The 21,080-nt window shown below is 37.4% G+C and overlaps 2 protein-coding genes and 1 long non-coding RNA gene across 6 annotated transcripts in view; 2 read left to right on the top strand and 1 right to left on the bottom strand.

The window, feature by feature from the left end:
* Nucleotides 1-814: 814 nt before the first annotated feature.
* Nucleotides 815-12,427, top strand: slc2a3b (solute carrier family 2 member 3b). Of its 2 annotated transcripts, none has more exons than XM_024267814.2 (11): nucleotides 815-1,452; nucleotides 1,974-2,058; nucleotides 5,351-5,455; nucleotides 6,692-6,852; nucleotides 6,954-7,194; nucleotides 7,266-7,428; nucleotides 7,601-7,788; nucleotides 9,753-9,857; nucleotides 9,937-10,038; nucleotides 10,592-10,795; nucleotides 10,877-11,128. In XM_024267814.2, the coding sequence occupies exons 2-11, from the start codon at nucleotides 2,035-2,037 to the stop codon at nucleotides 11,126-11,128; spliced, it is 1,545 nt and encodes a 514-aa protein (XP_024123582.1). In that variant the 5' UTR covers nucleotides 815-1,452; nucleotides 1,974-2,034. The 2 variants fall into 2 exon arrangements, with proteins under 2 accessions (XP_024123582.1, XP_024123581.1); XM_024267813.2 differs by having other exon boundaries at nucleotides 817-1,839; nucleotides 10,877-12,427.
* The window catches only part of LOC112143741, a 27,687-nt gene continuing 16,832 nt past the window's right edge, over nucleotides 10,226-21,080 (bottom strand). For both annotated transcript variants that reach the window (XR_002918794.2, XR_004949398.1), the window contains one exon: nucleotides 10,226-11,111. This is a non-coding gene — a long non-coding RNA (uncharacterized LOC112143741). The remainder of the gene's footprint in view (nucleotides 11,112-21,080) is intronic.
* ephb6 (eph receptor B6) overlaps nucleotides 15,445-21,080 on the top strand; it is a 44,574-nt gene continuing 38,938 nt past the window's right edge. For both annotated transcript variants that reach the window (XM_036216077.1, XM_024267749.2), the window contains exon 1: nucleotides 15,445-16,218. In XM_036216077.1, coding sequence (XP_036071970.1) covers nucleotides 16,113-16,218 — 106 coding nt within the window. In that variant the 5' untranslated portion in view covers nucleotides 15,445-16,112. The remainder of the gene's footprint in view (nucleotides 16,219-21,080) is intronic.

Here is a 21,080-nt window from a genome sequence, read left to right as displayed (position 1 = left end):
GGCAGAAAACTATATACTGATTCAATATATGGATAAATGGTTGGTGGACATCAGCTCCAGGTTATAATTTTCTTTTCTTCTACCACAAGCATAAGATGCTTCATTCTTTACTTTGTTTTTTAGTCTGAGGAAATGCTGAATGAACAGGTAAACATAAGGGAGCAAAATTAGCCTAATGAAGCTAATAAAACAGATTCAGATGCCCTGAAATCAGGATGAACTGGGAGCAGATGAAAACAGGCAGTTTGAAAAAAACTCCCTTTTGTGATGCAAAAAGTGAAATGGGTGAAACAAAAGCTCCTTGCTCTGATGCATCCACCTGCAGACAAATAGATCCACTAACGTATTCATTCTCCTCGTCCAAGCTGGCACCTTGACCAAAAATGTACGGCTGAATAGCTCCGGTTTTGTTGCACTGCTAATGTTAGCTTGGGGATGTAGCAGGAGTACAAACATAGGGATGATGGGATATCAGTGGAGGCTTACTTTCTCACAAATGGTCCCACCCACAACTCAGAGGGGAATTTTTGATGAATTTCTGACAATTTGCTCGAACTTTGACCATAAAACTATATATATATATATATATAGTAATTAAAAAAAACCCTGGGAACACTTTTACAATGGATCAAAAGATGGCAGGAGTGGGACTTTAAAGATTAGCTAATTAAAAAAAATATTATTATTATTTTTTTTTAAATGTTGTAATACACAAATTAAATATTGAATCAAAACAAAACCATGACCCCAAAATCCAGGTTTGACCATCTCCAAAGCGTTTATCAAACCTCTGCTTGCTGACCTTGTTTTCACATTTCATCTGAGCAGAACAGCGTTGGCATAAAAATGCATGGAAACAATCAGACTCCAGCAAATCTTTGCAGAATGCAGCATTTGCTAAATTCCTGAATGAGCTTTAGTGTGCTGTAGAGATTAGAACAAAGGGAGAATTAGCAGGGCTCCCTCTTTGTTTACCTCCCACTGAGCCCGTCTCATGATTCGTGCGTGACCAGGCTTTAGCCGACCTCTGCGCACGCAGGCTTTGTCGTGGCGCCCCCGGTGGGCGTCCGGCGGGCCACAGAGCCTCTCTTCTTCACCGTCCGGCGCGCGCTCGCACCAGCACGTCCCATCCATTGGGAAAAACACATGTTGCGAAATGAGCCGAGCGTACCCGAAGTGACTCTGGACTGAGGAGGAAAGATTACGCACGGTGATGCTCACACATGACGAATCGGCACGCGCGGAGGCGCATGTATTCTGAAGGGATGAAATCATGGTTAATGGTGTGGCTGCAGAACTGCCCCAAAAGATGGATGTGCGGGGAGGTATTAACGCCTCAACAGTTCTAAATAGCAGCTGATAAAGGCGGTGATCACATATTTCAGAGAAGGTAGAGCCGCTCAAGCTTGTTTGATTGGATGCGCACGAGCGCCAAATCTTCTCCACATAACGGTAGATATTTGTTTCCCCTTTCCACTCAGTTTTTACGCGCTTTAACAATAACACTATTATTATAACTGGAGGGAAATATTTGCTTCTTGTTTAAATAGATTCAATTTTGCCTCTCTTAATTTGGCGTCTTAGATTAACTTTTCAAAATAAAAGACAAACTTTTATTTCCCAAATTTTTTAATACATAATATATGGACATTTATGCTTTTTTTCTTTTTCTTTTTTTAATTTGAAGTTTTTCTTTAGTCATAGTAAGAGGGCTGATGCGGAAGTAGGGAGGAGTTTCACGTTAGTTTGGGCTCGGCTTTGACTGGATGCTTTCGTCAGTGCTGAAAAGAGCCTCAGCTGTGTGTGTGCATCAGACACACTGACATCTCAGTCATTTAGGTGAGGCATTTATTTCTGCTTGTGGCCTTTATAATAATTGACCTTTAGGCTATTTGACGCCTGAGGATGAGCGCATAAATTGACCTTAAACAGAATTTAAAGTATTTTTGCACTTTTGAACTTTTTTCTTTTAGGTTTTGTTTGTTTGGAGGCGTGTTTCTGAATCTGAGGAGTTTATCTACCACAGAGATCAAGATGCAGCAATTGGAGGACGACAAGGTAACCACGATAGTTTCTAACATTGTTTCATAGTTGCAGGACTTTAAGATATTTTTTCAAAGAAATTCATCTCTTTTTATCAAAGCAACCTTGAGTGGGTGCATTAATCACAAGGAATGTTGCAGCTTAGAGAACTGTAGCCCAGATATTTGGATTTTGGTCTTCTGTACTTTTCCGCTTAAGAGCAGAACCTGTGGATGAATGCTGAGCACCTCAGGACATGACTAAGAGAATGAGACTTGCAAACAGGACTGTTGGGTGGCAAGCTACAACTTGTTTGTCTTTTACTCGTCTCCTTTAACTAGCCAAAAAAAGAGCCCGGATATGCAGAGGTGTAGTGAGTAATTTTGACAAAACATGTAGTCAATTTATGTCAGGACATGCTTCTGGAGAACTTACAGAATGCATTTCCTTTAGAAGATGTTGCTGCTAAATGTCTTTTGTAAGAATTTACCAGCACTTGCTTCATTTGGATGGATGTTACCTAAGATTGTTGCTAATGCAAGATGGCCTAATGGTGGAACTTAGGAGTTTGAAAAATTCCATTGTAACGTTCAGGTTTTGAATCACTTATTCCTGTTTTTAGTATTTGAATGGGGGAAAAAACATGAACCAAAAGTTTGTGCAGAATGAGAGGGAACCTATAGTTTCTGTTTGATGCTTATTTGGAAATCTCATTCATAAGAAAATTTATATTTAGGAAAATAATTATTTTTTTCATACTTTTAATGGATTTGTGTGTGTGTTCTCTCTTACTCAATACTTTTGTTTGGAGATTTACATTAATTGCACTTTTTTATTTCAACAAAATGCAAAGAAGGCCTTCTTAACTTAAAGTCCCGAACCAGACCATCAATACTTAATAATCCTAATGGTGTAATGTTAAATATGCAATTATATGTGTTTTAATACAGGTATAAAGTACTATAACTGTATTACATGGGTAATGTAACAGTAGTTGTTGAGCAACATGGGCTTGGCTGTTGATTTAACATGTAAGCGACGATAAGTGACGATAAAAGCCTTATTATTCCTTTATTTTCTAGTTTCTCCCCTTAGATAGTTCACTACAAATAAATTGACCTTTTGTTTAAATGCATTGTATTAAATATTTGCTTTTTTTTACATTTATGTGTATTTTCTGAGTCCAATAGTCATTTGTCCAATCATTCCAACACTGAAATGAATGCAGCTTTTCTATCATTTAACCCTGACATCAACCCATTGTTGCAATTGGCACTAAAATGAGAACAAATTTTAAATAAAAGCTCCAAAGTGTTCAATTTTTAAAATATATACATTTATTTACAATCAAAATTAAATCATGTTTTTGTCCAGACTGCATGCTATTTATTTCATTTTTGAGGCGAACTACCAAAACATGCCTTCTGGTCCGGCCCTTCTGTCACATTGTAGAACCGTTTGTGGCCCATATGTTAAAAATGTTGCCCACCCCTGTCCTAAACCATCATCCTCTCCATGGGCTGGGTCGGATCCTCCTTTTTGTCTGATTAGCTTGAACAGATTTGTAATAATTTTTAAGGTGTAGCCGTTCTGTCTAAAGCTCTGACAACAGGTCACATTCGCAGCATCGTACAAACACAAAAATCCCAATTTGTATTGAATATCATCAATTACCTGTCTTCAGCATGATGAATTCAAGCATTTATAAGTATTTTCGAGATGAAATTTCAAGCTGAAATAATCTGTACATTTTTTTTCATAGATTTGTGTCTCTTTTTCCCCATATATTCCCCTGAGTTGCTAGATTTTGTAGTTTTCACATGAGCTGATTCCTGTGTGGGTCCGGCTATACTGCCTAGCGATGTAGCTACAAGAGGTCCTGGGTGTGAGTCTATCTGTGCCGGTCCCCAGCTCATATAAAATACAGGGTTGTGTCAAGAAAGTGCAGATCAGTGACAGCTGATTCGCTGTTGCGACCCCTGAGGGAATATGCAGAAAGAGGAACAACAAAGTGAAACTGTGGTTGAAATACTCTCAAAATGTAAAAAATACTTGGTAATACCACAATCTCATTGTTAGACTCAAACACCTGCTGATACTTCAGTTTATTAACATTTTTTTCAACAATTTAACTCATAAAACAAAACAAAAAACTCCTAAAAAATGTAAATTGTTGCATTTTTTAAAATTGGATTATATTGGAATGGAGAGTAAAACCAACAAAAAGTCAAATTTCTGCACATTTTTAGAACTGATGCTTCTATCTCAATTATAATTTATGACTTCCTCCTGCATTGTTTTCCATTCACGAAGGAAAGTTTATGGACGGTGAGCAGCAACAAACAATACTATGCTTTTTTATTACTAATGATTCTTTTCCTGGAAGTGGAGCGCTGGGTTCTTGGCTGACTTAAAAAGGATTGGCGCCATTAAAGAGCAGACTGTATGCAGAGGGAGTCTACAGACTCTTGAATTAGCGGTCAACATGTTCCTCGTGTTGAGGCAGTTTGTTTCTAATAACACACTTCAGTGATTTCCATGATGTTTGAGCGCTGGTGCATGTTATCTCCGGAGATAGTCCTATCATGTCTTGTAGCGAAACAGAGACAGACTTCTCTGCGCTTGTCTTGATAGTAAGTCGCGTCATAGATGTTTGGCTCACAGCGATCAGTAAAACATCAGTTTCATGACTTCACTTATCGTTTTAGAATTGTACCAGGAAGTGGATTAAATTGTAGGTATTTTGATTTTGAGCCAAATATTGCTTTGTGCCTCTGCTTAGTCCTTAGAAAGCTGAATCAGGAAGGGAAAGAACACATGGTCATTAGTTCAGCTCTTAATTCAAAATGAAACTTAAACTTGGGATTTCCATTCTTGGCTTGTTGCTCATTTGGAGCCACAACTTCAATAAAACAAGTGTTCAGTTTTGCTTTGGCAGGCAAAATTACATTTCACACCCCAGCAAACTACAATGCAACAAATCATTATTAGGTGCATTACTGAGTTATTACGAGCTAAGCCCACTTTAATTAATAAACCGGCTGGAGAAAACATTCATTTACTCGGGCTACCTTTAGCTACTTATCTGAGAAAAACCTCCGAGCAATAAATCGGGAAGCTTTTGTATTTTTGGTAACCAGCTTTCCGAGTAGCAATACAGAGATCTGAGAACAAGGGGTGTTAGCAGCTGTAGAAAGGCTCATTGTGTGCACTCGGCAGTGTCACTGTAAACAACAGCAGCTTTGTTTGGTTTGTAACAAGCCTCTCAAACGGAGCTTTATCTGTGTGTTGCAGAAAGTTTTTCATAATTTTTATCTTTTTTCCACAGCCCAAGAAGAAGGTGACTCCTTACCTGCTGTACTGTGTTTCTACAGCCGTCATTGGCTCGCTGCAGTTTGGCTACAACACAGGGGTCATCAACGCACCTGAGCAGGTGTGTGAGTTTAATTGTATTGCTTTCTATCCTTTTAAACACGTGTCAAAGTCAAGGCCTTCCAGATCATTTTATTTTATTGTTACTAATGGCCCGATGTTATCTTGTGCTTATTTCTGACTTTTAAAATTTTGACTAAAAATATTTTTATGGAGAGTAAAATATTGAAAGTTATTTAAGGTTTAAGTTGATTTATTCTGGAAAAATATTCCTGCCTGTTTTTATTCATAGTATGATAAAAAGTTAGATTTTTTCAAAGTTTTAAAAATTGGCATTCTGCTAGCTTTTTGGACTATTTTGACATTTACTGAGGTTTTTGGGCTGTATTGGAGTTTAGCTAATATTTCAGCTACATGCTAGCTGTTTTGGTTGATTTAGGATTTTTTTGTTGTTGTTGTTTAGGTCGTTTTGAAGTTTAGCTAATTTTTCAGCTACAGGATAGCTGTTTTGGATAATTTGGGCTTTTTTTTTAGTCATTTAGGCTGTTTTATAGTTTAGCTAATTAATTTTTCAGCTACATGCTAGCTGTTTTGACTAACCTAAGTTTTTTTTTGTTTTCAGGCTAATTTGGCATTTAGCTAACATTTTAGCTGGCTATCAGCTTCAACGTTTTCAGCTATTAGCTTCAGTGATTTCAGATGTCAGCTTCAGCATTTTCAGCTATTAGCTTCAGTGATTTCAGATATCAGCTTCGGCTATTAGCTTCAATGATTTCAGATATCAGCTTCAGCATTTTCAGCTATTAGCTTCAGTGATTTTAGCTATCAGCTTCAGCGTTTTCAGGTATTAGCTTCAGTGATTTCAGCTATCAGTTTCAGCATTTTCAGCTATTAGCTTTAGCATTTTTAGCTATCAATTTCAGCATCTTCAGCTATCAGCACTAGCATGTTTTGCCGCCAAATTCAGCTAACAGCATTCACACCAGCATTATCGCAGGTAATCCTATATATCTAGTTCATAATTATGTTAAAAAGTTACAGTTCTAAAGTTTTAAAAATTTAGTTCAGGGTGTTCAATATATATTTATCCTGTTCGGCCCGTGACCTAAGCTGTGTTTTGGATTTTGGCCCCTTGTGCGATTGAGTTTGACACCCCTGATCTAAGATATTCTGCTAGACATTTTTTATTTTGACAGACATGAAACTGCTCCCTCAAATTACAGATGTCACAACAATGCCCTCCAGTGGATGCATTTTCAAAATGTTACATGTGCTTGTTCTTCTTGCTTTATTTCAGAAACTGCGACTGTTTTTTCAAAATGTGTCTATGGATCGGTACGGAGAGCCTTTCAGCCAGGGAGCAAACACTATGGTGTGGAGCTTTGCTGTTGCCATCTTCAGTGTGGGAGGCATGATAGGGTCCTTCTCTGTTGGAACCGTTGTGAACATGTTCGGCAGGTAGGAACAGCAGCAGCAAAGAGTTCAATGAAACTGTCTTTTTTTTTATTCTAAACAATTGTTCTGACATTTGAATAATTTATATCGTGTCTTACCACTAGACAAAAGTCCATGCTGATCACCAACATTCTGGCCCTGGTGGGCGGCGGCCTAATGGGCCTGTCCTCCCTCAGTCGGTCCTATGAGATGGTCATCATCGGCCGCTTCTTCATCGGCGTGTTCTGCGGTCTGTGCACGGGCCTGACACCCATGTACGTGGGCGAAATCTCCCCCACCGCTGTGCGAGGAGCGTTCGGGACTTTGCACCAACTTGGCGTGGTCATTGGCATCCTGGTGGCACAGGTATAACCATGATTTTGGATGCTGAAATCACACATTAGCAGCTTCTCATGATGCCTATCCCGTGTGTGAAGATCTTTGGTCTGGAGTTTCTGCTGGGCTCAGATGATCTGTGGCCCGTCCTGCTGGCTCTGACCATCCTGCCAGCTGTACTGCAGAGCATCATGCTGCCCTTCTGTTCTGAAAGCCCTCGCTACCTTCTGATTGTCCTCAACAAGGAAGAAGAGGCGAGGAAAGGTGTGTTTCAGGATAAAAATTCCCAACAATGAGACAGAATCTCCCTTCATATGTACATTTTTAATGCTGGTTCTTGACTTATTAAATAGCACTATGCTACACCATGTCTCAAAGCCCTTTTAGTCACTCTTTACATTATATTTTAACTATGTACCAACCCATTTTTTTGCAGCTCTGGTGCGTCTGCGTGGCTGTGAGGATGTAGACGACGACATCCAGGAGATGAAGGAGGAAGGGATGAAGATGGCCATGGAGAAGAAAGTCACCATCCTTGAACTCTTCCGCTCCCCAAACTATCGTCAGCCGATAATCATCGCTATCATCCTGCAGCTCTCTCAGCAGCTGTCTGGCATCAACGCCGTGAGTCGACATCACGTCTCTTGATAGAGCGACGTGATAGAGATAACACACCGCACGTCAGTCTGTGTTAATTTCAGGAGCGGCGTTTAATCTCAGAAGCATTCGCCCGGGCTGATATAATTTTTTTTGAAAAGCACACGACAAGAGATTCGTCTTAGCTCGGGCCTGAGGCTGAGTGAGGCAGACTCTGGAGACAGCGACACTCACAGAGGAGCTTAATAAGTTCACATAACCTGCCTGACAGAATTCATTAGCATTGGACTTGACAGTTACAGTGAAGCAGCTGCAGCCTGAAGCTAGAAGCTCTGACATCTATTGATCCCCAACAAGCACATTAACCCTCATGACCTTTATCACTCACCAGCAAGGAGGTGACCCATGTGACCTCAATAGATGTTGCTGATGTAGACGCATTTCAACAAAAAAAGTCTTAGGAAAGAAACTATTTTTTTCATGAAAGGGATTCTGGGAGGGTCCTCACATGGCTTGAGGGCCTTCCAAAACATTTGAAGAACTCAACTTCGTCATTACCAGGAGTTCTTCTAAAACTGTTTGAACAGATGGTGTGCTGCATGACCTATATTCTTTTAGATGTAGGTCAAGGTGGAATGACAGATAGTTTCTACAATTCTTTGGGTTATTTCATAGATACTGCAAGTCTAAAAATATTTTCTGCCCAGAAGAACAAAAAACAGGTGTACTGTGGTGCTGCCACAAACGATTATTTTAATAGTCAATGATTATTTTTTCTGATTAGTTGACTAATTGGGTCAAACTAGATATATAGCATTATCTGTAATGATGCTAGTGTGAATGCTGTAAGCTGAATTTGTCCACTGAAGATGCTGAAATTGATAGCTGAAATCGCTGAAGCTGATAGCCAGCTAAAATATTATTTAAATGCCAAATTAGCCTAAAAAACTGAAAAAAGTCAAAGTTAGCCAAAACAGCTAGCATGCAGCTGAAATATTAACTAAACCCTGAAACAGCCTAAAAAACAAAAGAAGCCTGAATTAGCCAAAATAGCTAGCATATAGCTGAAATATTTGCCAAACTCCAAATTAGCCTAAAAACCGGAAAAAAAAAATAAATTAACCAAATCAGCTAGCATCTAGCTGAAATATTAGCTAAACCCTGAAATATCCTAAAAAACAAAAGAAGCCTGAATTAGCCAAAATAGCTAGCATATAGCTGAAATATTTGCCAAACTCCAAATTAGCCTAAAAACCGGAAAAAAAACCATAAATTAACCAAATCAGCTAGCATCTAGCTGAAATATTAGCTAAACCCTGAAATATCCTAAAAAACAAAAAAGTCCTAAAATAGCTCAAAATAGCTAGAATATAGCTAAAATATTTGCTAAACTCCAAATTTGCCTAAAAACTGAAAAAAACATAAATTAACCAAAACAGCTAGCATGCAGCTGAAATATTAGCTAAACTCTAAAAAAGCCTAAAAAACAGTCCAAAATGCTAGCATAATGCCATTATAACTTTCAACTTTACTGCACTCTGACTCCATACAATATAAAGTAACGACTAATCGACTATTAAATTAGTTGTCGACTATTTTAATAGTCGATTAGTCGTCAGTTAGTCAACTAATCATGGCAGCCCTAGTGTACTTTAAATCACATTTGCAGACTTCATTTTTAAACAACTACAGCCTTTGTTTCTGAGCTTTAACTTAAAAAGATCCTTGTTTTTAATTACGTTTTTTTTTAATTATTAAATAAATGCCGCTTTTCTCCTTTAAAATCTGCTGGAATAACATTGATCGTGTTAACGGTTGAAAAGTCAAAGTATGTCAAAGATTTTGTGTTTAAGCTCCACCAGGCGTTAAATGGTTAAAACCACAGAAATATTTATTCAAACCTGTCTATGGTTGAAGATGTATCAATGAAAAAATTGAATTTAATAAAAAACCATCATCAAAAAAATAACCCAAATGTTCTCTCCATCCAGGTGTTCTACTACTCCACAGGTATATTTCACACTGCAGGTGTGACTCAGCCGATCTACGCCACGATTGGAGCTGGAGTCGTCAATACGGTGTTTACGGTCGTCTCTGTGAGTGTTTGCTGAACTTTGTCTCTAATCGTAGCTCTTCTCATTTTTACCTGACTCTAAACCGGTTTGTGTTTTTCAGCTTTTCCTGGTTGAACGAGCCGGCAGGAGGACGTTGCACCTGATCGGTCTCGCAGGAATGGCGATCAGCGCTCTTATCATGACAATCTCTTTGTCTTTAGTGGTAAATATTTACATCATATAGATCAAGGATGGGCAAATTTTAGCCCCTTAAACTATTTAATCTGGCCTCACCAAACTGGAATAAATCATACTGATAGGAATGTTTTATTTGGTGTCTACCCATAGAAGGCGCACTATAAACACACTGATCTTTGTTTAGGTGCAGAAAGTTACTTTCCAATTGAAGATTTTTTTTTTCTTTGCATTTTCAGAGTCAGATGGCCTTTTTCCAATCATTTCAACACCACACAAAATTTTTCTTTATTGACATCAATCCATGAATGGCACTAAAATGGAAACTTAAGTCACAATTTTTAAATAAAAACTCTAAAATGTTCTGTTTCAAAATATAAAAAGCATATTTTTCTCCAGATTACATGTTATTTCTTTCTTTCATGAAATGAAAAACCAAAACGCTCCAAGTTCAGCCCTTCTGTCAAATTTTGTGGCTCACAGGTCAAAAAGTTTGCCCACACCTGATATAAATCCACCAAAAGCTTTCCTTTCTGTTATAAAGTATAATCTCTTCTTCATTCCTGTCATTTTCTGAGCAGAAGACGAACCAGTCTCTGAGTTATCTGGCAATTGTGGCCGTCTTCGCCTTTGTCGCCAGTTTTGAGATGGGTCCAGGTCCCATCCCGTGGTTCATCGTGGCCGAGCTTTTCTCCCAGGGTCCTCGACCCGCCGCCATGGCCGTCGCCGGCTGCTCTAACTGGACCGCCAACTTCCTAGTCGGGCTGGGTTTCCCCAAGCTAGAGGTTTGTTTTTCCCATTTCCAGATGGAATTCCAACAGAAACATTTAAACTCTCAATATGAAACGTATCCCTTCCCTTTTTAGGAACTTTGTGGTCCTTACGTCTTCCTCATCTTTATGGTCCTTCTCATCCTCTTCTTCGTTTTCACTTACCTGCGAGTTCCTGAGACGAAAGGCAGAACCTTTGACGACATCGCTCAGGGGTTTTCAGCCAAACCCGCTCACTCCCCGGTCCCTGATTCTGTGGTCATCAGCCCTCCAGACAACAAAGAGCCAACACCCCTGTCTCCAACAGAAAAGGTCCCCATGGTGGATCTTCCTATAGAGAAACAATGAGAGCGTAGAGAAGACAGCAAGAACTTGAATAACTTTAAGTTATTTATCAAAACTTACATTTTATTAATATGTACAAATGTAGAAAAACTTCAGTTTTTTAATGATACAATGAATTACCATTTTTTCTGACTCAAGACGTCCTTGATAATTGACTGAAATCCCTGTAATCCAAGCCGAAATTGACTGTACTATCAGAGCTTAGTATCTGAAGACGTCCTTCTTGTTGGCTTTCAGCGTTGTGCCACATAAGAAGATCAACATATGTTCTCAAAGGTTGCAGGATTTAGGGCTTTTATGTATTAAGGTCAACCTTGAAAAGCGGTTTTTGGAGCCCAGTAGTTTGACCAAAAAGAAAAAAAAAAGACTTAACTAGAAAGTGCTTTACTGCCATTTTGGAAGAAACAATGACGCTTCAGGTAGACAGGAAAACATAGAAGAGATGCTGAGAAAAAAATCAGTTTTTTTCCTCAAAAGGAGCCCCACATTTGTCTGTTTGCTTGTCTTAGCAAAGAAATTCTGCAGAAAAATCAAACTGAGGACATGTCATCATGTGAACAAAGTCTCCTTTTAGGTGAATTTCTAAGATATAATTTAAGATTTGCTTTTAGAAAAATGAATGCAGGCCAGGAGCTTCCTTACACTCAAAGATTGTTTTTGCTTTTTAGTATTAAAAAATCTACCACCATACTTGAATTTTTCTAGATTTTTAACTAAGATGATTTATTGCCAGTATAAAACTATTTTTATTCAAACAAGACTGATAAATGAATGGTCAATTTTTATACAAATATTTTACAAAACAGGCGAGACTTTTTTAATAATAACACTAAAAAATGTATTTATTTGAAAAGTTGGCACAGAAATGATCATTTAATATATTTGTGTTGTTTATCTTTGTATTTTGTAGATTTGCTGCAGCACATGCTCATGCTAAGTGCTTTTAAATGTTTGAGCTGTTGCAGTCTTTGGTTGAGCACATTTAATAAGGAAGCACCTTTTTTTTTGTTTAAGTTGAGCTGTTTGCACTTTGACGAGCTGCTTATCTCACTGCGGTTTTCTGTCGTGTGTTCTTGGCTTTCTTTGCATGTAAATACACTAAAGTTGTGCAGCTTTGGTCATTGCTTTTCACATTTTTGTAAAATCGGTGACATTCTCGTGGTAATTTCTTGCACCTCAACCAGTTGCTATAGTGACAGCGACTATGCAGCTTTGCAGTTCTCTACAATATTCACTTTTGTCAAGATATATATTTTCTCTTGTATTGTATTTTTGTGTAAATAAACACAGGGTGTAATTCCAGTCGTGTCTGTGGTGTTTGAAAGTTTATTTTTAATTTAAAATAAATAATTTCAAGGAATGAATGGAAAATGTGACCCAACACAAAGTCACACTTAAGTGCTTTAATATGAAACTTAAAAATAACTATTGTCAGATTTTTTTTGTCTTTATTGAAAGAAACCTAATAAAATAAAATTAAAAATAAAATGTGTGTATATATATATATATATATATATATATATATATAAATATATAAGGTTATTTCTGGGGTTTCACAATAATTATATCTTTTTTCAATTATTATATATGATTATATGATAATTATAATTAAGTAACAATCATGACACAATTTATTTTTATTGTCCTAATCCTTATTCAGAAATGTATTAAAAATAAAGAATAAAAGACAATTATTTTAAATACTGCATTTTGTTGTGCTAGATTGACAAAACAAACAAACAAAAAACCCCAGACTGATAAAACATAAACAACGCATGCACTCGCCTCTGTTTAAAAAGAAATGAAAGTTTTTATCTTTTTTAATTCAACATTTTTGCTTCTCTTTCTTGAATTTTTATGTAAGAAAAACCTTTTAGTTTTGTTAACAAATCAAATCACAGAAAGAAATTCCAAAAGGCAAATGTAGTGCAATAATAACCAATACTATTAAAGGATTTATTATGCAAAGACTGTTTTGTTTTATTTTATTTATGTATTTATTTAACAAAACTATAGCAACAGCAAAGATAAAAACACAGCCATAGAAGGAAAGTAAAAAAACTAAGTAGAGTATTTTTTTTACTCTGACTTAATTTTTAAGTTATAATTTTTGGTGTACCAATGTATGCTAAAACAGGTCCCTGCAAAAAAAAAAAAAAAAGAAAAAGAAAAAAAATTTTAAGGAACCCAAAAATTATTGCCAATGGTGTATGAAAAAATGTCTTACCAAGAATTCGTATTTTAACCCCGCAGAAGGAGCAATCTTCTAACTAATTTTAATAATTTCGTTTTTTTTTTTTGTTTCTTTTTTTTTTGCTTCTTCATTTTAGGTAGCACCAGTTACAGCAGCCAAAAAAAAACGAAGAAAAAATAATAATTCAAAAATAAGTGTAAAAATGAATAAAACAAAAAAGGGGGAAAACGGTTTCATTTTCAAACAGAAAACACATTTTCTTAAAATAAGATTATTTTGCAATTGAAAAACTTTTTTGATAAGAATTTTTTTCTTGCAAAACAGAAAAAAGAGAGAAATTAGATGAATACATTTTTTCAACTTTTTTACAATAATTCCCATAAATAGAAATATATATATATATATATAGATGTTCAAAAAAAGTTATAAATATGGGAAAAGAACAAGAATTTATGACTAATGCATTATAACAGCATGCATTGTATATATGCAACAATGGACAAAAGTTAACTAAAATATATGTAGCACCCGTATAGCCACTCTGTTGGTTATTAAGAATGGTGGGTGCTTGGGTTCGAGTTTTGGAAGGTGGATACCAAATAAGGTGCACCTTTTTTTCTCTCACTATTTTCCTGTCCAAAATTTAAAGAAAGAGACCCAGAGAAAGGTAAACGTTTAGCCAAATAAAATTAAAGGCGTTGTTTAATAAATTATAATTTGGCAAATAATATAAAATAATTCCCCAACAGAAAATGTAAACACTCCAAACACTTATGTAAAAATATCAGAAAATAAATAGCACCAGTTATACTGAAATGTACACAAAATGTCCCTTTTTAATATTTAAGCAAAAAAGAAAAGAAAAGAACTAGATTCTAAAACAAATAATTAACTAACTTCAACCAATAAAATATTTAACCAGAGATTAACACTCTTTAGCTTTAAAGAAAGGCGATTTATATAAATCAAAATTATATAACCTTGAACCTTTAAAATAGTTTCAGTCTTTTTCTCGTTTACGCGCGCGCGCGCTCACACTCTCTCACACACACAGTCCAGTTTACTCACGGTACCGACTCAATAAAAAGAAAAACAAACGTTGCAGGCCTGTTGTTTCTTTTTCGGAAGAAAAAAAAACGTTGCAATAATCCAACGAACTCCAGTGGGACGAGAAAAGACAACGGCTCCGCGTAGATGCGACCCAGCGTGGTACACCGTAGCTCCGCTGCTTCCCTCCTGACTCCCGCTCTGGCTCTCCAATACGGAAAACGGGTATCCAGCTTCCAAGCTCACCCGCCGTTCTTCACTCCCAAATCAGCCTTTAGTCTGAACTTCCCGTTCAGACTTTACCGCTATCTGGTGGGTTGCCTTGCTCCAAAAAGATCCGAGCCTCCTTTTCTCCAACCGGTCCACGTGGAAAACAATCTGTCTGCTCTCGAACTTTCTCCGTCTCAACCGAACTTTTTTTCATTAGTCCCGCCCTCTCACTTCTCAGGAACCAATCACAATGGCCTACTTAGAGGGACTTACAAATGAACCAATGACATAATTAAAGAAGGAAATAAACCAAAAAAAAGTAATCTCTTTTCTCTCTCCCTGCTTATATTATTTAACAAAATAATATAACACTCCATCATTATTATTTAAACAAAATTATGATCTTTTCTATGAAATCCCCAAAATCAGCTTTATTTATTTAACTAAAAATACCACCGGGCTACATATAAATATAGACACAAATGTATGAGCATATATAACTATTGTGGTTATTATTCTAGGAATATTGTGCATTCTGTTGATAGAGAGTATTGTAATTGTGATTATTATTAAAAGTTGACAGTATTTTAATAGTTAATTTATAAATTATTAAGCGGCAGGCTTTAATAAGTAACCTTTCAAACATAGCTGTGGTATATATTATATTAATTGTCAATTCTATAACAGCAGATGAGATTGTAACATATAATTCTATGTAAAACTAATATGTTTGAATAAAAAAGTAAAAACAAAAACAATTTTTGCAGTGAATATTTTTGTTGACATTTTACGTCCAAAGATTTACTTTTTAAAATAATTTTCCTTTTTTTTCCCCGTCATTTGCTTCACTCCTTAAAGTACAAAATCTGGGGTAAAAGGACACCTGAATGTCTGGAAAAGAGAGCCACCTAACTGTGTCAAAGCTCCGCATCTCCCTGTAAAGAGACCAAAGCCGGCCTACAGATCCCAGTGAACTGGAGCATGAAACCCCATTAACACCCTGCAGTACCACAGGCTGACCAATGAGGGGCGAGCACGAACCAGGAAGAGCTTCCAGCTCCGGGAGAATATGATTAATGCCTGTCTACAAACTGTCTGGATGAGCTGTCCTCACATCCAAAGCTGGAGATGAAGGAAGTTCGACACATGTAGGATGGGAGCGTTTTATACTTGTTTGATTTGAATTTTCAGGGGGATTTTAATGGAAAAAATGAGTTTGACGCGCTCACATGCCACAGCTTGCCAAATGCAAGTTAGTACAGTCTCCAGGAAGGATGTGGAACACGTCTAGACCGATATTTTAAAAACCAGAAAATCTTGATTTCTTCTCTCCTGTCGTTCTCTTTCTTCACAGCTGTTTTCTTCACCTCTTATTACAGGCTAAATATTTCCCTCATTCATCCATCCCTCCTCCTCCCCCTTATCCTCTCTTTCTCTTATAAAAAAAGGGAGCAAACAGACTCCGCCCCCTCTCACCCCCACCATCTCTCGCTCCGCCACACACTCACACTCCATCTCCCTCTTTCTCTCTCTTCCATGCTCCCTCCTTTCCTCTCTGTCTGTCAGTGTCATTCTGTAGTGGAGATGTGGAGTTTGTTTCTGTCTCTCTGTCTGTTTTTCCAGCCTAACTCAGCTGAGGAAGGTAAGAACTTTTTCTTTGAAGATGATTCATGTCAAAGCGGTGACCTCTCGTTTGTGTGTGTGTATGGGGGGTGGGGGGGGTGATGGCGTGAGGATGGGGAAGTTTGGCGCACCGGGAGAAGCTCTCTGGTCATTTCACAAGACTTTGACAGCATGTAAAACTATTGCTGCCTCCACCTGCAAGTACCAGCCCTGCCGCCGACCCCTTTGTGTGTCCAAGTTCTGCCCGTCTGTGGAGCCGCAGACTTTTCGTCCGACTGTTCTGGTGTGGAGGGACCATCTGGAGACGGGGTACTCCAAAGCTCCCCCAACAAAAGAAAATGGAAATAATTCAGAGAGCTGAGAAATAATAAGTTGCATAAGCCATTCATCACTGCCTTTAGGCATGGTGACCCCTTCCCCCCCTCCCTCTGGTGTCACTCATGATCTCACAGATGTGACAGGCGGAGACCCCTGCCCCCTCCTCAATCACTGCCCCCTTTTAGAGGTTTTTCCTTCTCCTCGCCGTCCTCTGAATAGAACATTAAAAAGAGCAGGAGTTTCTGGAAATGACGGATACTTAAGCGAGTGGAGTCAGTGCACACTGCCCTGATTCCATGACTCCAACTGCGTCCGCATGGGTTTTGAGCATGCATGAGTGCATGTGTGCAGTAATGAGGGTTTCAGAGAGCACTATGAGCTAACTTTTTTTCCACAAAAGCCAGCGACGGAGCGAGAAGTCGGGCTTTGCAATTATTTTTCAAAGGATGTGACTGGACGGATCTGCACCTGTTCCTGTGATGCCCGTGAACGCCCGCGACTCACAGGCTAAACGTATATGTCAGTCTCACGCCACAGATTTGAGCTGGGTTTGGAACAGATGGCCTGGACTTAGATGAGACAGAATGACGGAGAGAGGCCGCGCAGCATTACTGGCCGACTGAATCTCCGGGCATAATTGAAATCGAACTCTTCTTAATACAGCATTAACCTAATATTGTGGACGTCCTTACAAATCCACACAAATCTACATATAGTTACATCACATTGGTTGATTTGGCATCATCCTGAGGTTAGATCAAAGTTGGTGACGTCTGGACCGACAGGTTGCAGCTCTGTCTGCACGTCTACCCGTGATTATCCATATTCCTCGTTACATAAATGCCTTTTTTGGCTTTTCTTTGCGGCTTTCAAGCAAGAAAGTGCCTGAGTGACATTTCATTTGCAACGTTTACATGCCGCTCTTGTGGAGCGCTGACACGCTGATGGTGTGAAGACGCTGGGCTGGCCTCTAATTTGTTGCATGTGTGTGGGAGTTTGTGTCTTCGCATTAGCTCAACACAACACAAGAAAGGGGAGGCCTGTGTGGGAGGCCAAACCTGATTCCCTTCCAGCTTCTTCCTGCTGTGGATGAATGGAGATGCTGGGATGCTCATGGAACCAACACATAAATGAACATTGAGTCGATAGAGGAAATTAAAAGGTTACTCCTTCTGATTTTTTTGAAAAAAACAAAAAGAAACAAAACAACTTGGTGTTATTTTGTTAGTAAAATTGCTGGTGTGTACGGTAGCCTGCACTCATTTCCCATCATCCCTTTATTTACACATTATTGAAGCTATTCTGCCGAACAGTTTTGAACTAAATGCCAGTTCAGACAAAGAAGACAAATATGTCTGCACATGTATTTTGTACATAACAACAGCAGGCTATTTCTAACATTTTTTTGTCTGCTCCTGATCCGAAACGATTTGAATAAAGAAAAATGCAGATTTAATCTTAAATTTCTTGATACATGTACTCTATTATACGGAAAAGGCTACAAGAACATGTTTAAAACCCCCAAACACAATTTTTTATTGGAGTTTGTCTTTAAAAAAAGATGTGATTGAAACTTACACTATGAGTTCCATCATTGGATAAGTTCCTGTGTTTAAAAGGGAACATATTGTCAAACTCATTTTACATTGTAGCTTGATGACAAACACACTTTTGGATTATATGTTATACCATAAACATATTGGAGAAGCACTGTGAAGAAATAGATAGGCTTTGACTTTTGACGTGATATTATATTTCAGCTTTTTTGCCATTTTTTAAAATTTTATTTAAAAAAATTGAAAAATCCACCTAAAAGCTAGGATTCAAAAATATGTAAAGGAGTTGAAAAACAGCAAATCAGCTTTAGATGTGAGGCTCGTCCACAAACATGCACTAAAATGGGTCAAAATTGCTCTCCTGACACCAAATTGGATTTGCAGTTAAACTTAATGTGAACTCTGCATGTTTTTGACTAACAAGTTTCTGATTTGGCTCAAATTCAAGTATTTGTCATTTTATAGGCACATTTTTACAAATGTCAATTAGAGTAATTACGGAAGCACATGCCAGAATATCTCTTACCAGAAGTAAGAAGATGCTACCAAACCTTTAATGCCTGAAAAACATTCACACGGACGTCAACATCCAAGAGGAAAAACTGGTTTATAACAGAAGAAAAATAATTGGAAAGTTTCCACACATTAAAAATGGATTGAAGGCTGCTTTAAATATTGCTCAGAACTGAATTAAACCAACAATACTAACATATAAATTATTAAGCAATTATTTAATTAACAAAAAAGTTAATCTTTAAAACTTAAACTTAAATGAAACTTTTGCTATGATTTGACGTATAAAGGACAATTTCCAAAAGTTTAAACATCATCCAGATGCCATGTTATTAAATTATGTAATACAATTAGCAAAACTCAAATATTATTAAATAATTACAGTTGAAATATTCATTAAACTTTGATAATTTTCACTTAACTTAAGTAAAAATATCAGAATTCTGCCCCTATTGAGAATATTTTAATTTACTGAGATGCCTTTTTTGTTGCAAAAGCCAAAATAATCATCAAATCTGAAATTTATTTTCTTTCACCAAAAGAAAATGTCATTTTTTAACACAAAATCTTTATTTGAACTGTAATTTTACCCCTCAAAACCAGCATGTGCTTCGATAAAAAGCTGTTGCCCCGTGACCCAGCATGCAGAACAAACTTAGAGATTTGTTTATGTTTCTCACTTTAAGGTCATATGGATTGTCCTTTCTGTCATCACTCCGTTCCAGCTTTAACTGGGTATTAATTAGATAGATTACCCTTTCTACTCTTGGTGTAATAAGCTGCTCTTCTGGGACACGGTAAATTAGTCAAAGCACAATAAAAAAAAAAGCTTGTTTTTCACAGCTGGAGACAATAACATAAGTGGATCCCTTTAGCAGCCCATAAGAGAGCTTCCTCCTCCTCCTCCTCCTCCTCCTCAATAGATGTGGATGGAGTTGAAGAAATCCTGCGCTGATGGGAAGCAGAGGATGACATCTCCATCGCCTTAACACCTATCAATAAGCAGGGTTTATTTTTTTTATAATTTTAACAACAAGAAGACTTTCTGAAGACTGTAACAGCATCAGGTCATATTTCTTAAAGGGTGAATCACACTTCTGCCATTTGCAGGAAGAAAGCTGGAGGCTGTCATGCAGCCGGCGCTCTCTGTCTGAGTCAGTTGATGCTGCAGCAGAAAGTGTCAGCCGTGCAGAAAGGCTCAGAGTTGAAGCCAGATTTTTATCTGAAAGCTGTACCTGTGGCATCAACTCTGTGGAATGTAGCTTTGGGTTTTGGATTTCATAATTAAAGCTGTTGCTTGGCATTGTGCGTGTACCAGCACAACGAAAGTCTGAGTCCTGACAGCTTCTCTGCTGAGAAATGTCACTGAAACTACTAAATGTTTTTGTCCTCAGACTAATTTAAAGAGGTGATTCTAACAGAAATAACTCCTTCATCAGCTAACTAGAATTTTAGTCAATCAGTGAAAATGTCTTTAAAGTCCCACTAATTATGATTATGGGATTTTTTTAGCCACATTTTAAAAATTGTGTCATTTTCTAGGAAATAGTTTCTGCAGAGCGGCAGGAATTCATTAGAAATTCCCCATTTGAGTTGTAGAGGAAGACCGCCCCCACTTCCCATCAACTATCTGTGCACGCTTTCCTGCTAGCTTACAGCCCTTTGCAACCCCAGCCAAACATTAAACAAAAAGTAATATTGGAGCTAAAAGTTTTGACAGCCTCAGACAATGAAGACCTACGTGAATCTAATCGTCTACAAGTGGATGCATCAAAATAGAGCGAAGCAGGGAGTGGTGATTGTAGCTTCTACGTTACACCTACAAGCTTTTCAAACAGCATTTCAGAAATATAATTTTAATCTTAATTTTCTTTTTATATATTTTTGTATTCGTCATGAGAAAACTGTTGAAAACACTGAAACACTGAAAACAATATAGCCATCAGAGTGGGTCTTTATTTTACTTTTTATGATCTATTTCCTTGACACTAATTCACTATGTTTGTACTGTATATGGAAAAGTGCAATTATGTCAATTTATGATTAGGAATAATTAATCAAGAATTGCACATATTTATTATTTACTCATCAATATATGAACTGATATCTTAAAAATAATTAGTAAATTATTTATTTTTTAATTGTCTTTTTCCTCCTTTGTTTATATTGAATAAATTCCTTGAAATAAGCAAAAGGTCCACCAATCAAAACTGAGATCATTCAAACGATGACTACTCTATTTATTTTTTTAATATATTTTTCATTTACAGTTGGGCTTAACAGTCCAATCCTGTGATCAGAGTGAAGAGTAAAAGATTACCTTGACTGCTTATTAAATCATCTGAAAGCCAAAAAAAAAAAAAAAAGCTCCTTTCAGAGAACTGAATCAGATACAGTCTGTTTACAAAGAAAATACGAAACTAGAGATTTCCAGACTTGGTGCCGAGTGAAGGACAGAAGTGGAAAACAGGCAACAAAACCTGCCCGGCAACAA

The sequence above is a fragment of the Oryzias melastigma genome, linkage group LG16, assembly GCF_002922805.2.
Source record: "Oryzias melastigma strain HK-1 linkage group LG16, ASM292280v2, whole genome shotgun sequence".
Lineage (NCBI taxonomy): Eukaryota > Metazoa > Chordata > Actinopteri > Beloniformes > Adrianichthyidae > Oryzias > Oryzias melastigma.
This window is presented reverse-complemented; position numbering and strand designations above follow the sequence as displayed.